The sequence below is a fragment of the Gadus chalcogrammus genome, chromosome 19, assembly GCF_026213295.1.
Source record: "Gadus chalcogrammus isolate NIFS_2021 chromosome 19, NIFS_Gcha_1.0, whole genome shotgun sequence".
NCBI lineage: Eukaryota > Metazoa > Chordata > Actinopteri > Gadiformes > Gadidae > Gadus > Gadus chalcogrammus.
Genome location: NC_079430.1, coordinates 1100038 through 1114660, shown reverse-complemented (window position 1 = coordinate 1114660; position 14623 = coordinate 1100038). Strand labels below are relative to the sequence as shown.

At 45.0% G+C, this 14623-nt stretch overlaps 1 protein-coding gene and 1 non-coding gene across 4 annotated transcripts in view; both read right to left on the bottom strand.

The window, feature by feature from the left end:
• The window catches only part of LOC130372601 (A-kinase anchor protein 2-like), a 119176-nt gene extending 113680 nt beyond the window's left edge, over nucleotides 1-5496 (bottom strand). For 2 of the 3 annotated variants that reach the window (XM_056578699.1, XM_056578700.1), the window contains exon 1: nucleotides 5302-5495. In XM_056578699.1, the coding sequence (XP_056434674.1) occupies nucleotides 5302-5342 (41 nt within the window). In that variant the 5' untranslated portion in view covers nucleotides 5343-5495. Of the gene's footprint in view, nucleotides 1-5301 lie in introns of all 3 variants that reach the window. The other variant, XM_056578698.1, reaches the window with a different exon arrangement.
• Nucleotides 5497-7060: 1564 nt separating this feature from the next.
• Nucleotides 7061-7134, bottom strand: trnat-ugu (transfer RNA threonine (anticodon UGU)). The gene has a single exon. It is a non-coding gene; the product is annotated as a tRNA-Thr (tRNA).
• Nucleotides 7135-14623: the final 7489 nt, after the last annotated feature.

Genomic DNA, 14623 nt, shown 5'->3' with positions numbered 1-14623 from the left:
AGTGGAAGAGGGGAGAATGGATCCAGGGAGAGCTACAGAGGGAATAATAGGAAAAGAGCAGAATGCAGTTTCATGAAGATCAGTAGAAAATGTGTTTCATGAAGATCAGTAGAAAACAGTAGAGTTGTCTGTCTGTCTGTCTGTCTGTCTGTCTGTCTGTCTGTCTGTCTGTCTGTCTGTCTGTCTGTCTGTCTGTCTGTCTGTCTGTCTGTCTGTCTGTCTGTCTGTCTGTCTGTCTGTCTGTCTGTCTGTCTGTCTGTCTGTCTGTCTGTCTGTCTGTCTGTCTGTCTGTCTGTCTGTCTGTCTGTCTGTCTGTCTGTCTGTCTGTCTGTCAGTCAGTCAGTCAGTCAGTCAGTCAGTCAGTCAGTCAGTCAGTCAGTCAGTCAGTCAGTCTGTCTGTCTGTCTGTCTGTCTGTCTGTCTGTCTGTCTGTCTGTCTGTCTGTCTGTCTGTCTGTCTGTCTGTCTGTCTGTCTGTCTGTCTGTCCGTCCGTGTTACACCCGTCCAAAGGACAGCAGAGATTTAACAGTCGGGGTACACCATCAACAACCGATAGTCGGCTTAGAGTAAATAGCTAACAGCTAACCCTTACCTTAACCCTAATAAAGTAACAAGTATATAATGAGATAAAAGGAGTAAGTTATGAAGAATAGTTGGGTGTGGCATCTTAGCTTACAAAGACACTAACTAAAACTCTTCCTATTTTTGTGTGTGTTGATATTAAGACTTGTTAGCATGATTACCATGTTAGGGTGTAGCCCATGTCTTAGCACTAAGCAGGTTGTCCTGCTAAATGTTCTGCTAGGTTGATAACAGGATACACACCCTTTGATACAGATGAACACAAATCGGAGAGGACGCTGTGAAACATATCGGTTGTGAGGCTCCTGTCCTGCTCAAGCGACTGCAGGCAGACTGACCTGAGGAAGTGGAGCGCTGGTTACGTGACCCAGGTAGAGGAGGGAATGCAGCATACCATACAAGTGTTTCTGTTGGCTCAGCTATTAATAGTTGTTCTCCTAAGAGAACGAGATGAGAAACAGATGCTCTGGTCCTCAGATACCCAGATAATCACTACCCGAAGCACACTATTCCTGTTCCTCTCTCTCTCTCTCTCTCTCTCTCTCTCCCTCTGAATGTTGTTTTTAGTGTTTGGCATTTCCTTTGAACTGAAACATGCAAGGCAGCTTCCTGTGACCATGTGTTACTCACTGTTGTACACTAGCACTGTTGGTTTGGCTGTTACACATCAACCAAATATAACCAAATACGTATTATAAGGATGGTATTAAAGTTGTTTTATTGAAAGTGATTGGAGGAGATGAGGGTGTAAAGAATAAAGCCTAACCACACATCTCTCCCTCTCGGATCTTCTTTCTCTGCTGAGAAAATGGCGAGAAAATGGCATCATGAGCCAAAGTGGTGTCAACAGTGATGAAGTGTTTAAATTAAACTGTCATTAGTGTCCGATGTAGGGTGGATGTGGAGAGAAGTCACTGCAGAGCGGATGGTCGAACTTCAACAAGATTAGCAAAGATTCCTTACTGGAATCTTCCCTCCAAACCGCAGACGACTCTTTAATAGCAGATGATGAATCTGACGCATAGCTACTTCACCATACTGTCCTCAGTCATATTAATTCATGTTCTCACATTCTCTTGCATTTATTAAATGCAATCAACGTAAATATCCTTTATATTTTAGCATTATGTTGCCTGTTACTGAAAACGTGTGTTTCTACAGTGGCAAGTCTACACAGCATTTGAAACCTTAACAAGCTGTTTTTACTGCCAACTAGTGTTGGCCATATTTGTGTTCACTGTTAATAGCCAATTAAGTGATAGGGCTCCCCAGACCAGCCCCATGATTGGTGGACGTGAAAGGCTGTCACGACAAATGCCCCATTAACCCAGCCTGCAATCAGACTTGAGAATGGAAATCTGAAGTCAGATTTGTGACGCTACAACTCTCCAATAGTAATATAATGAGTCTGTTGTAGCTCCAGCTGTACATTGTAATGTGGTTATGCAGTCTGTAATGTGATCACGGTGATATAGTGTGTAGTACACTTAAATGTAGCTGCATTTTATATTTGTTACTTTAAACACATTTCTACTTTTTGAAATAGGTTTTCACTTGTCATGCACTTTGTTTTGCTGTTTTGCACAAAAATAAACAGATAAATATCTTTTGTTTGATTGATTGATTGATTGATTGATTGATTGATTGATTGATTGATTGATAGATTGATTGATATTACTGAGCGAAAGCAGAGCTGTGTTGTCCCAGTTGGGTTCTATACTTGGTTGGTCCATTCTATTCTACTTATTCTATATTCTAATCGGTTAAATTATATCATATTATTTTATGCGTAGGTCTATATAATAATATTATATTATAATGTATTATATTATATTCTGTGTTGGTCTATTCTATTTTATTCTGTGTTGTTCTATTCTATGTTGTTATATTTGATAATTTTATGTGTTAGTCTATTCTATTCTATTCCATTCTGTGTTGGTCTATTCCATGCAATTCTATTCTGGGCTGGCCTATTATTTTCTATTCGGCCATAACCTACGTTGCTATCTCTTACGATACATTTACTCTTTGCTATGCAATACTATCCTAGGGTGTACTATCTAGGACAGTGCTTCAGAGACCAGAGGGGGTCTGGGTCTGGGCTTCTGGCTCTAGAAAGTAGGGTTTGGAAATTGGGATGGTACCCAGAAACCGGGGATTTCCACACCCTCACCACTACCCTGTGCATCTTGATATTTGATTTGTGATTACAAGGGCCTTGAGAGCACAAAAGTTGTATACAGGTTGGATTTGTTGGATGTAAGGTATCTTTGATAAAGACAAACACATCTTACATACATATATCTCTACTTTGTCATTGGATTTGGATTCTGAACCTCTGATCCTCTGTGAGATGTGTGAAACAAAACAAAGATAAAATATAGCGAGAGTATATCGAGGGAATGGCAGAGATATAGGGAAGACAAGAAGAAAGAGAGAAACATCCACTACAGAGAGAGAGAGAGAGAGAGAGAGAGAGAGAGAGAGAGAGAGAGAGAGAGAGAGAGAGAGAGAGAGAGAGAGAGAGAGAGAGATAAAGGGCTGAGTAAGCCAAACAGACAGATATCTGGCTACCAGACCTTAAACTCATTCATATTTCATCCCTCACATTGAGAGGAAGAGAGGGACAGAGAGAGAGAGAAAGAGAGAGAGAGAGAGAAAGGATTATGGGAAGTGGAAGAGGGGAGAATGGATCCAGGGTGAGATACAGAGGGAATAATAGGAAAAGAGCAGAATGCAGTTTCATGAAGATCAGTAGAAAATGTGTTTCAAGAAACAGATTTTTGATTGATTGATTGATTGATTGATTGATTGATTGATTGATTGATTGATTGATATTACTGAGCGAAAGCAGAGCTGTGTTGTCCCAGTTGGGTTCTATACTTGGTTGGTCCATTCTTTTCTACTTATTCTATATTCTTATCGGTTAAATTATATCATATTATTTTATGCGTAGGTCTATTTAATAATATTATATTATAATATATTATATTCTGTGTTGGTCTATTCTATTTTATTCTCTGTTGTTCTATTCTATGTTGTTATATTTTATTATTTTATGTGTTAGTCTATTCTATTCTATTCCATTCTGTGTTGGTCTATTCCATGCAATTCTATTCTGGGCTGGCCTATTATTTTCTATTCGGCCATAACCTACGTTGCTATTCTCTTACAATACATTTACTCTTTGCTATGCAATACTATCCTAGGGTGTACTATCCTTTCCTATCCTATATGGTGTGCTATACTATGCTATGCTAATATGTTGATACTGAAGGGGGTTAGGACTCAATCAGAGCAATATATATATATAGTTTACTATGTCTTTATGTTTCGCTTAACAGGTATAAACAAATGCAGTTACCAAAATGGTTGAATATTGTTCCAACATTCACACACGGATGCACGCACGCGCAAACACACAGACACACAGACACACACACACACATAGACAGACCAAAGAACAGTATGTGGCCACATATGGCAACACACACAATTATTCAAGCACACACATGGAGTACAGAGAGAGACAGGGATGGGGCAGAGAGAGAGAGAGAGAGAGAGAGAGAGAGAGAGAGAGAGAGAGAGAGAGAGAGAGAGAGAGAGAGAGAGAGAGAGACAGAGCAGACAGACAGACGACAGCAGACAGACAGACAGACAGACAGACAGACAGACAGACAGACAGACAGACAGAAAGACAAACAGAACCCTGATTGAGAGAATAACATGGAGGAAAGCACTAAGAGTTAATGCGAAAAAATGTTATGATGCAGCGCGAGAGCATCAGACAGAGGAAGACATGAGAGAGGGAAGGGCGGAGAGGCAGGTAGAGATACAGACAGAGAGAAACCGACAGATGGAGAGAGAAATAGACAGAGGGAGACAGAGAGAGATAATATAGATGAGAGAGCAAGAGACAGAGACCCTGAGAACGAGAGTGTTAAATGGAGAGAGAGACAGGGAGTGATAGAGAGAGTGCTAGGGACGGAGTATTTCAGGGAGACTAGAAGAAGACCGGGATAGAGATAGAGACCGGGATATTTCAGAAAGAGAGAGAGAGAGAGAGAGAGAGAGAGAGAGAGAGAGAGAGAGAGAGAGAGAGAGAGAGAGAGAGAGAGAGAGAGAGATGGAGAGAGAGAGGATGAGGAGGGAGAGGAGAGAGAGGAGAGAGAGAGAGGAGAGAGATGAGAGACGAGGAGAGAGAGAGAGAGAGAGAGAGAGAGAGAGAGAGAGGGAGAGAGAGAGAGAGAGAGAGAGAGAGATGAGGAGGGAGAGTACATTCGAAGACAGACAGACGGGGTGAGACGGAGAGGATAGAGTGGGAGAGGAAGAGAGAGAGCATGGTGTCAGTCAGAATAGAGCAGCAGCTCCCATCATGACAGAGCTCCCGTTGCCATGACAACCCATCCCTACAGCTGCTGCATGATGGACAGAGGGACACTGGAACTAGACAGGGGGAAGGAGAAAAGGAGACACGGTAGGAAGGAAGGCAGGGTGAAGAGAGAAGGTAGGTAGGAGGAGAAAAGAGGGAAGGGAGGAGGAAATAGAAAAGGTGTGGAGGTGAGGAGTAAGGAGGAGAGAAGGGAAGAGGGAGGACAGAGGGAAGGGAGAGGAAATGGTTGGAGAGACCAGGGGAGAAAGAGAAGGAGGCTAGGAGAGAGGAGGGAGATGAGGGGAGGACAGTGAGATATTTCTGGCGGTAAATCTCTGAGCTACTCACTGCACTGTCGAGCCGTTCTGCTGCAAAGGCGTTTCAGACATGGCTGCTCCCTCCTCTCCTCCTCCGGCTACCTCTCCTGCTCTTTTCCTCCTCCTCAGAGATGAGAGCTCCTTTTCTCCTCCTCTCCTCCTGCTGCTCGACAGGCTCCGTCACGGCACGATGTGTCGGCTGCTGCCGCGGCAACACGGTGACCATGTGACCGCCAGCTCCACCGACAGGCGGGCAGAAGGGGGTGTGGTGTGTCAGTGTGTGTGTATAGTGTGTGTGAGGAGTCTACACATAAATTAATTTATGTGTATGTGAAGGAGAGACTGTGTGTGTGTGTTTCTAACCAAAAGGTGTTCATCTTTCCTTGTGTATGCACCTGATAGGAAGATTTCTGTATATGTGTTTGAGGCGGGGGTCTTTGTGTGTATTGTATGTGAGCGTGTGTAGCAGTTTCTGTGACTGCAACATCTGTGTTAGTGTGTGGTTGCGTTTGCGAGCCATCACAAGGTAGTGTGCTTTGCAGTGTTAGCCGCAGGGTAAGAAAAATATTGTAGATCAGCCACTTTCGTGCTCTTTAGTAGAGGCATGATGAATTAACAGATCAAACATAAGTATACTTTAGTACATAACAACTGTCTATATCCTATCTTGTCAACCAACTGTAATATATTAAAAGATCTTCTCAGTGCACAAGAAGATACTCATAATTACTCCATGCAACAGTGTTGTCTTTTAAAGGTCGCAAGGAATGCTAACAACTTGAGCTTTACAGGCACAATTTGTGTAGTAAACATCTGAAGGGTATGGACATATCTTACCTCTTAGTTGTTTTAAGGAAGAGAGAAGGAAGGGTGGGAAAAGATGAAGGAAGGACGGAGGAGGGCAAGCTGTTCATCTGACCTCCTTCAAGTGGAGGTCAGCTCTCGATCCAACTCAAGTTCACTATCATCTCCATCTTATCACTCAGACCCTGTCACTCTCTCTCTCACACCCTTTTCAGGTCTCTCTGCCCTTGTTATCATGTGGGCCGGTATGCTAACTATTCAGGTTAGGAGTAGTGAGCTTACATAGGCATCACATCTTATCACTAACCCACCCAACACACAAACACGCACACGCACACGCACACGCACACACACACACACACACACACACACACACACACACACACACACACACACACACACGATCCATTCGTTGTTTATACAATACAGTATTGCACAGAAAAAGCTGTCTTGAAATCTCTGCCAACTTTACATGTTAGATAGCTTCCAAAGTGTGGATTGTACTGCCACCCAGTGGGCTTTTCGTAAAGCATTCACCAACGTATGGATGAAATTCAACGTCTTCAATAAAATACACAATTTGTGTAATAGATTGTTTGACTATGTCACAGGAGAAATCCGAGATTCATCTGTTAAAATAGTGTTTTATAACTAACTGCACTTTGTTCAATGTTGGAGAAAAGGAGGGTATTCGACTTTACACCATAAGAAGACATGGCTGATTATAAAGAATAGACTATCAATAGAAGATGGAACAATTCCTTGTGGGAGTATCTACTTTTGATCGTTTGGCAGAGCTAGCTGGCTCGTTTGCCATGTGAGCGCTGAAGCACCATGTGATGTCATCGCCAACCGCTGCTGAGAGTTCACCGCCCGGCTATCGCTGCCATCCCATCAACCACTGAGTAGGGGGTTGTCTACGTTTTTTTAACTGCAAGAAAAACTTTTATCGTATCTACACCAGATGATGCTGTTGCAAAAAGTGTAGGCACTGCTGGGAGTTGAACCCAGGGTCTCCAGTTTACAAGACAGGCGCTTCGACCAGCTAAGCCACAGTACCCCTTTTGCAATGTTTAGCAATGAAAAAAGGTCTCATATAGCGTGACCCGATCATGTGTTAAGCTATCAGAACTGGCGGCTAAAGGAATTCCAATTGAGTAGGTTACTTAGGCCTACATTATACAACTTACAGCTGTGATTAGAACACTGCATCTACTGTGAATTATGACCGTCCAAGCCACAGCACCCCTCTCAGTTCAGGAGAAATGCTTCAGCAAATGATTGGGAAGACAACGAAAGAGGTCTGCAGTACCATGACATATTTCTGGCGATCCATTAAACAGCCCTTTAAACATACACTGATTAACCTGTACCGTTGACACCAGGATTCGAACCTGCACGGGGAGAACCCAACGGATTTCTAGTCCATCGCCTTAACCACTCTGCCAAAGATGATGAACTTGGCCAAGTTCATTGCCGATGTTACTCATCCACGTGGCCGTGTTCTCAATGCCACCTGCAAGCTTTTTAGTGATCTACAGAAGACATTAGCAAATCATTGGACATACTAATAAACACGAATGAGAACAAATTTACATCAGTTAACCTTCTTGGTGGAGTCCAGCTTTAAGATTCTGCCATAAGTTGAGGTTATAACACCTTTCAACTCATCCAGGTGGCCAAGAACCTCATTTGTGTGGACGGTTTCAAACCACTGAGCCAGGGGCAGACGACTGAAGGTGGGTGGCTGTTGGTATAGAGGTTCGGACTGAGGACACACGACTTTTTATGGACCTCACAATCAGTGAGGTAGTCGATAGTCCGCCTTGCCCACTCCTCGCTGTGCACCTCCTGCAAGACCTGTCGTGAGTAGCTGGAGCTGTTCCCTACCGTGCGTGGTCGCAACATTGTGACACACTTCCTGTCCAGTGCCTGCTGTGTTGTTAGGACAGCAGGAAACTTGTTACGGTGGGAGGGATCCAGCTGCTGCAAGATCTCACTACTCCAAGGGCAGACAGGGATCATGCATTTACTGCACCTTGGGTAGTCTCCACCTACCAGATAATATCTGGAGTCCACATCTATCACTTCTCTCACTTTCGTGTAAATGCCAGAGTGGTGCATCTTCCTTTTACACAATGTGCATTTAAGAGGGATGCTCCACATCGTCATTGGAGCCCACAGGAACATCCGCTGCCTAAAGTAGTGTAGTGGATCTGGAGGTGAGGTGGATCTAGTGGGGCTTGGCGGATGGTACCAGTTCTGTGTGAGCTTTTGCTTTAGCTGTCCTGTTCTGTCATATAGGATCTGTGCGATCCACTCCCGGTCAGCCTGATTTATGACTTTTAAGAACTGCTTCGGCAGAAAACTCAGCCAGTTCGCTTGAGGAGGCCGCAGAGTTAGTGTATGTTGTTGTGGTGCCGCCGGTGACGTCTCTTGGGCTATGGGAGGGACAGGAGCAGGGACGGGAACAACTGGTGGGTTGCTGTGTTGCTGTGGCGCCGGTGTTGTGTATAGTTCTGTTGGAGCCGGAACATATATGGGTTCTGTTGGACAGCTCAAAAGGTGAGCACTCTCTATGTGCTCCGACAATCCAAACGAGTCCCCAGGCTGTTGCGCCACACTGCTCACATCGCTCCTGGATGTGGTAGTCTGACAGGTGCTGCGTGTAGTTCTCACCCATCACCTCCCGAGTACACAGCGAGCACGTGACAATCCTGCAGAGAGCTGGGTTTTTCTGACCTACAGCTGCTGCGATTGTGCTGGCCAGTTCACCAGGAGCCCTCCCCTCTGCCGCTGCACTGGCTGGTTCCTCAGGAGCTCTTCCCGCTGCAGCACTTGCCCCCGGGGCACTCAGCTGACCTGAACTGGCTGATGCTGCGCCAGCCTTCTCTGGTGGCTGGGGAGAACAAAACTGGGTTTACATTTACAGTACATTTCCCTTAAGCCAGACAGTAGTCTGCATCCAAATAATTATGTACTCACACTGTTAGACACTGACATCAAATACAACCTTTTTCCAGTACATTTGTATCACAGATAAAAATGTTTAAGCAATATAGCATGAGTGGTGTTTGTAATGGATATACCACCGGGTGTTGTTTGGCCGTAGCCACAAGGCCGGAGGCCGAGTACATAAGCATCTATTCCTTTTATACAACAATTCTACTGTCAACTAATTAACCTTAAAACACCAGATTATTGTATTGAAAAGTCAGACTAGGAATGTCCTGGAATATTACAATTCATGGGATGTCTGTTGTCAAATCTGAAACAAATGAAACATTCCATATAACTCAATTGTTGTATAATACCACCTACCTCATGATATCCGCACTCAGTTGATCTTTTTCCCAAAAATATCATATTTGCGGGGAGTTTGACTGAACACGGGGGTCAAGGGACAAGCATTAATCCGCTGCATAGACCGCGGAACGTGTTTGAACAAGGGGGGGCCACAATCGCAAGAGGGGGTCACCAACATTTTACCAACATTTTAGGTCCGACATTATCCATAGCCAAGGCTATGCACGGTATACGAGGACACGCACGTAATGCCATCAGTCACGTCAGCCAGCACAGAACAGCGCAGAATAAAATGCACAAGAAAGGTACCTCGGTGGTCGGTGGTAACGCAACTGAAACTGCTTGCTTGTACCATTACTAAAGAGAGAGAGAGAGAGAGAGAGAGAGAGAGAGAGAGAGAGAGAGAGAGAGAGAGAGAGAGAGAGAGGTTGCGGATGCACATCACTTTGCCAGGATGATTTTACTTCAAATGTCCAAACAGCCAACAACACTAATAACCCAAGTCCAAAATATGCCAGCACAGAAGTGCGCAAATTGCCAAAACAGTCAACCCAGCACAGAAGGCTAGCCTACATAGATGAATCAATGGTCATGACTTAAGCCCACAACATGCCAGCACATAACTGTGCAGAATAAAATGCTCAATCAGCCAACAATACACAACAAAAGCACCACAGTAAGATGTTAACTCAACATAAACTCATTTGTATCAGTACAATGCAGTATAAAAACATTGAACAAAGAATAGTGCACACGGCGGTGCTAATAAAACCATTGACCTACGCTTAAAACTTCCCAAAGGCCTGCCTGCGTCTGTCATTGGCCTGCACGAACTCCTTAGCGATGGCTGTCATGTCGATGTTCTCCAGAATGTCACGGTGAATATGGCAGTTCATCAAGTCATTCAGTCTTTTTTGTGTCATTGTGGATCGGAGGTATGATTTCAGTCGACGAAGTGTGGAAAACGAACGCTCTACTTCTTTCGCGCGATTTTCAGTGCTGCGCAGTTATAGGGCTACATTTTGCAACATTCATGCAAGACGTGTGACGTGAACAATATTGGTTTAGAAATACCATTGATTAAATTATTACAGCATGGGTTGTGTTTAAGTTTGATCTTGTCGACAGGTTTTGAGTTGAAAAAAAAACTTGCAGGCCAACATTCATTTATTTTTTTAATAATCATTTCAAAAAGTGACCCGGGCCACGGCCCCCCTGGCCCGGCCGGTTCCGCGGTCTATGATCCGCTGTATTACCGCCCTCCATCTCCTGCCACCCGGTCTCTGGCCTGTGGAAAATTTATATTTCCCCTGAGCATAGAGGGTCATCACACCTGCCCAGTGTGAGTCTGGTTTCCCAGTCTTCGTCATTTCTAAAGATAAGGACATGAAAAATAGCTGTTATTAGGCAAATGCTGTAAATATCCTGGCCTAGACTACTTCATCACGGATCATTCAAGTAAAACTATATACCGTATTTTCCGCACTATAAGGCGCACCGGAGTATAAACCGCAGCAGCTAAATGGAATGATGTGTAGGCTTACTGATTTAAACTTCGAATACTAATTTTCCGAGTGGCCGTTAGCTGTAAAAATCCATAGATTAGCCGCACCGTTATATAAACCGCAGATTCGAAAAATGGGGAAAAAAGGCACGGTTTATAGTCCGATCAAGATTTCAGAAATAGTAGGATATGCATACCCCTGACATAACGCATGTACAGTATAGTAAAAACAGCGATTTCCCGATTTCCCTGTTTAATCATAGCATATATGTAGCATATACCCTCTCCACCTCCACCCCAGATCTCTGCAACTCATTCCTCCAGTTCTTCGCCGACAAAATCACTGCAATCAACCATTCACTATTCCCTGTACATAACCCCCCTGCACACTCAATGGCCTCTCCCCTACCCATCTCTCTGGACCTCCCAACACCTCCTCCCCATTGCCGTCTCACCCACTTTGACCTGATTACCCCTCCTGCACTCTCCAAACTTATAGGCTCCTCCAAACCTACTACCTGCTCCCTCGATCCCCTCCCCACTCCCCTGCTCAAGTCCTGCCTCCCCGTTCTCTGCCCTTACCTCACTAAGCTCTTCAACTCCTCACTGTCCCATGGAACGGTCCCCTCTGCCTTCAAATCTGCTGCTGTTACCCCCACCCTCAAGAAACCTGGTCTCGACCCCTCCTCCCTCAGTAACTACCGCCCAATCTCCAACCTCTCCTTCCTCTCCAAAACCCTTGAACGCATCGTCACCACACAACTCCAATCCCATCTCCACGCCAATAACCTTTTTGAATCCCTCCAATCTGGCTTCCGCCCCCTCCACAGCACAGAAACCCCTCTCCTCAAAGTCCTCAATGACCTCCTCATCTCTGCCGACTCTGGTTCCCTCAACTTCCTCATCCTCCTTGACCTGAGTGCAGCCTTCGATACTGTAAAACACACCATCCTGCTCACCAGACTCAGCAACCTCGGAATCGAAGGAACTGCACTTAGCTGGCTTCACTCCGTCCTACCTCTCCGACAGATCTCACTTCATCTCCCTCCACAACCACACATCTGCCACAGCCACTGTCACACAAGGTGTTCCCCAAGGTTCTGTACTTGGCCCCCTCCTCTTCATCATCTACCTCCTCCCCCTTGGTCAGTTACTCCGCCATTTCTCCATGGACTTCCACTGCTACGCCGACGACACCCAGATTTACCTCAGCACCAAATCCCCCCACAACCCCCCCCTCTCCCACATTGAATCCTGCCTGTCTTCACTCACTCTCTGGATGCAAAATAACTTCCTGAAACTTAACAGCAACAAAACTGAACTCCTCCTCATTGGCTCCAAATCCACCCTCAGTAAACTCGCAAACCCCCCCACACTCACTATCGACGGCACCACGGTCTCCCCCTCCCCCCAGGCCCGCAACCTTGGCGTAATCTTTGATTCCACCCTCTCCAGGGCTGTAGCGGTCAAATTAGAGGTGGGTAAACTATGATTTTTTTGATCAGGCCGACCTCGACACAACGCAACGCAACGCAAAGTGTTGCGACTCTGTAAGGCTAGCCTGGCTATATTCCATTATGTTATCAATTAAAGTCATATTAAATCAATCAATGACTGTCAATGAATGTGTTTGTAGTTTATTTAAGTTATTCAAATTTCAACAGTAAAGAAAAGTATGTGTAGATTAAGAACTATCTATCTATGGCATGTGTGTATGTGTGTGTATTAGTATGCATGCTTTTCACAGTAGTACCCAGAGGGCCTCCTTGTCCTCCACGTCAGGTCCTGCCTTGCAGGGGCGTGTTCTGGAGTTCATGGCTCCCCTGTGCTTCACCAGCCAGGACTTCACATACGTGTTGGATTGAACTTTGTGGTGGCTGAGTGGTGGGCCATTCACTTGAATAAACATCAAGGACGACACTGTGACCAAGTGCAGACTGCATCTCAGGGGGCACACTATGATGTTCATTAAGCTGAACCCCCTCTCACACTCAGCAGTGCTAACTGGAATGAGATGGCCGATATTCAGAAGTGGTGCAAGGTTTTCTGGAATGATGCTTGAGTTATCCTTAAAATCCCTATAGCCTTCAAGAATTTTTCTGTCATCAAGTCTGAACCTTTGGGCAAGTTTTTTCAACTTGGATTCCCCATACTGCTCCTCTAGGGAACAGGCCAGTTTGCTGGGAAAATAACTTTAAATAAAATAAAAAATAAAATAAAAATATTTATAATATATAAAATACAAATATTTATAAATATTTATATTTTTATTGGTTTAACCGCCAACCGCCCGAATTTAATTAAAACATATTTTTTTGTCGCGTCATCCGCCCGATCCACGGTTCAGCCGCGGAGTCCACGGCTGCAACCGCCAACCTCGCATCTCCAAATTGAGGCTTTAACATAGCGACCAAGCAATAGCGAAATTGATACGCCGAAACCGGAGTTTAATATGGATAGTAAAACTCTGACTGACTTTCACTCATTTTGACGTGGGCAGTACACGGATAGCATGACTACGCATTGGCCAATCTGAATGCTCGTAGTCACTTAATAGTTCGTCAAGTAAAATTGATTTATGAATCACAAAAACAACTCAATTGATCATCTTCAGTCTTACTTTGTACTTGAGGCCTTTTTCGGGCATCTGTTGGAGTGGGAGCACTCGAAGGTCTCTTAAAAAATCGCCTGATATCCATGGCTAATTAATGACAGGTAGGCATGATAATCCACAACGCGCAGGGCCATGTGTTTACATACTTCCTGTTTACATATTTTCCTGGATCCTGATTGGTGTCGCTGCTGCAGCCGCAAGGCACTGATGGGAGGGTCACAGACCATAATAGCATAGGCCTACAGCGCAGATGAAAATGATTCAGATTACAGCGTTTATTTGTTCAACAATATGAAACCTTGTCTTAGGTGTTTTAAAATGATGCTGAATTTATTTCCGATTATTCCAACGGCAGAATACAAGGCACAGGGAACTTTGAGGTGCGTAAACGCTATTTAGAGGTGCGTAAACGCTATTTCCTAAATTCCAGAGGTGCGTAAACGGCGTTTACGTGCGTTTACCCTCCACTACAGCCCTGACCCTCTCCCTTGAACCCCACATCCGCCACACTGTCAAAACCTCCTTCTATCACCTCCGTAATATTGCAAAGATCAGATCCTCCCTCACACCTCACGCTGCAGAAAGACTCATCCATGCCTTCATCTCCTCCCGCCTTGATTATTGCAATTCACTCCTCGCCGGCATCTCCACCACCTCCATCAACAGACTCCAACTGGTCCAGAATGCAGCAGCCCGTCTCCTCACTCATACTAAAGCGTGGCACCACATCACCCCAGTCCTCAAGAATCTCCACTGGCTCCCCATCTCACATCGGATCCACTACAAACTCCTGGTCCTCACCTACAAAGCTCTCCACCATATGCCCCCCCCATATCTCTCTGATCTTCTCTCCCTCTACCAACCCCCCCGGGCCCTCAGATCCTCCTCAGCTGGTCTCCTCTCCACCCACACATCAAAACTCCACAGCCTAGGTGACAGAGCCTTCTCCAGGACATCTCCCAGGCTCTGGAACTCCCTCCCCCAACATATCCCTCACCATCTTCCAGTCCCGCCTCAAGACTCATCTCTTCTCCTCTGCCTACCCCTAGATCACTCACTATCTCTAGCCCCATCAACTTCCCCTATGTAAAGCGCTTTGAGTACGTGAAAAGCGCTATATAAATT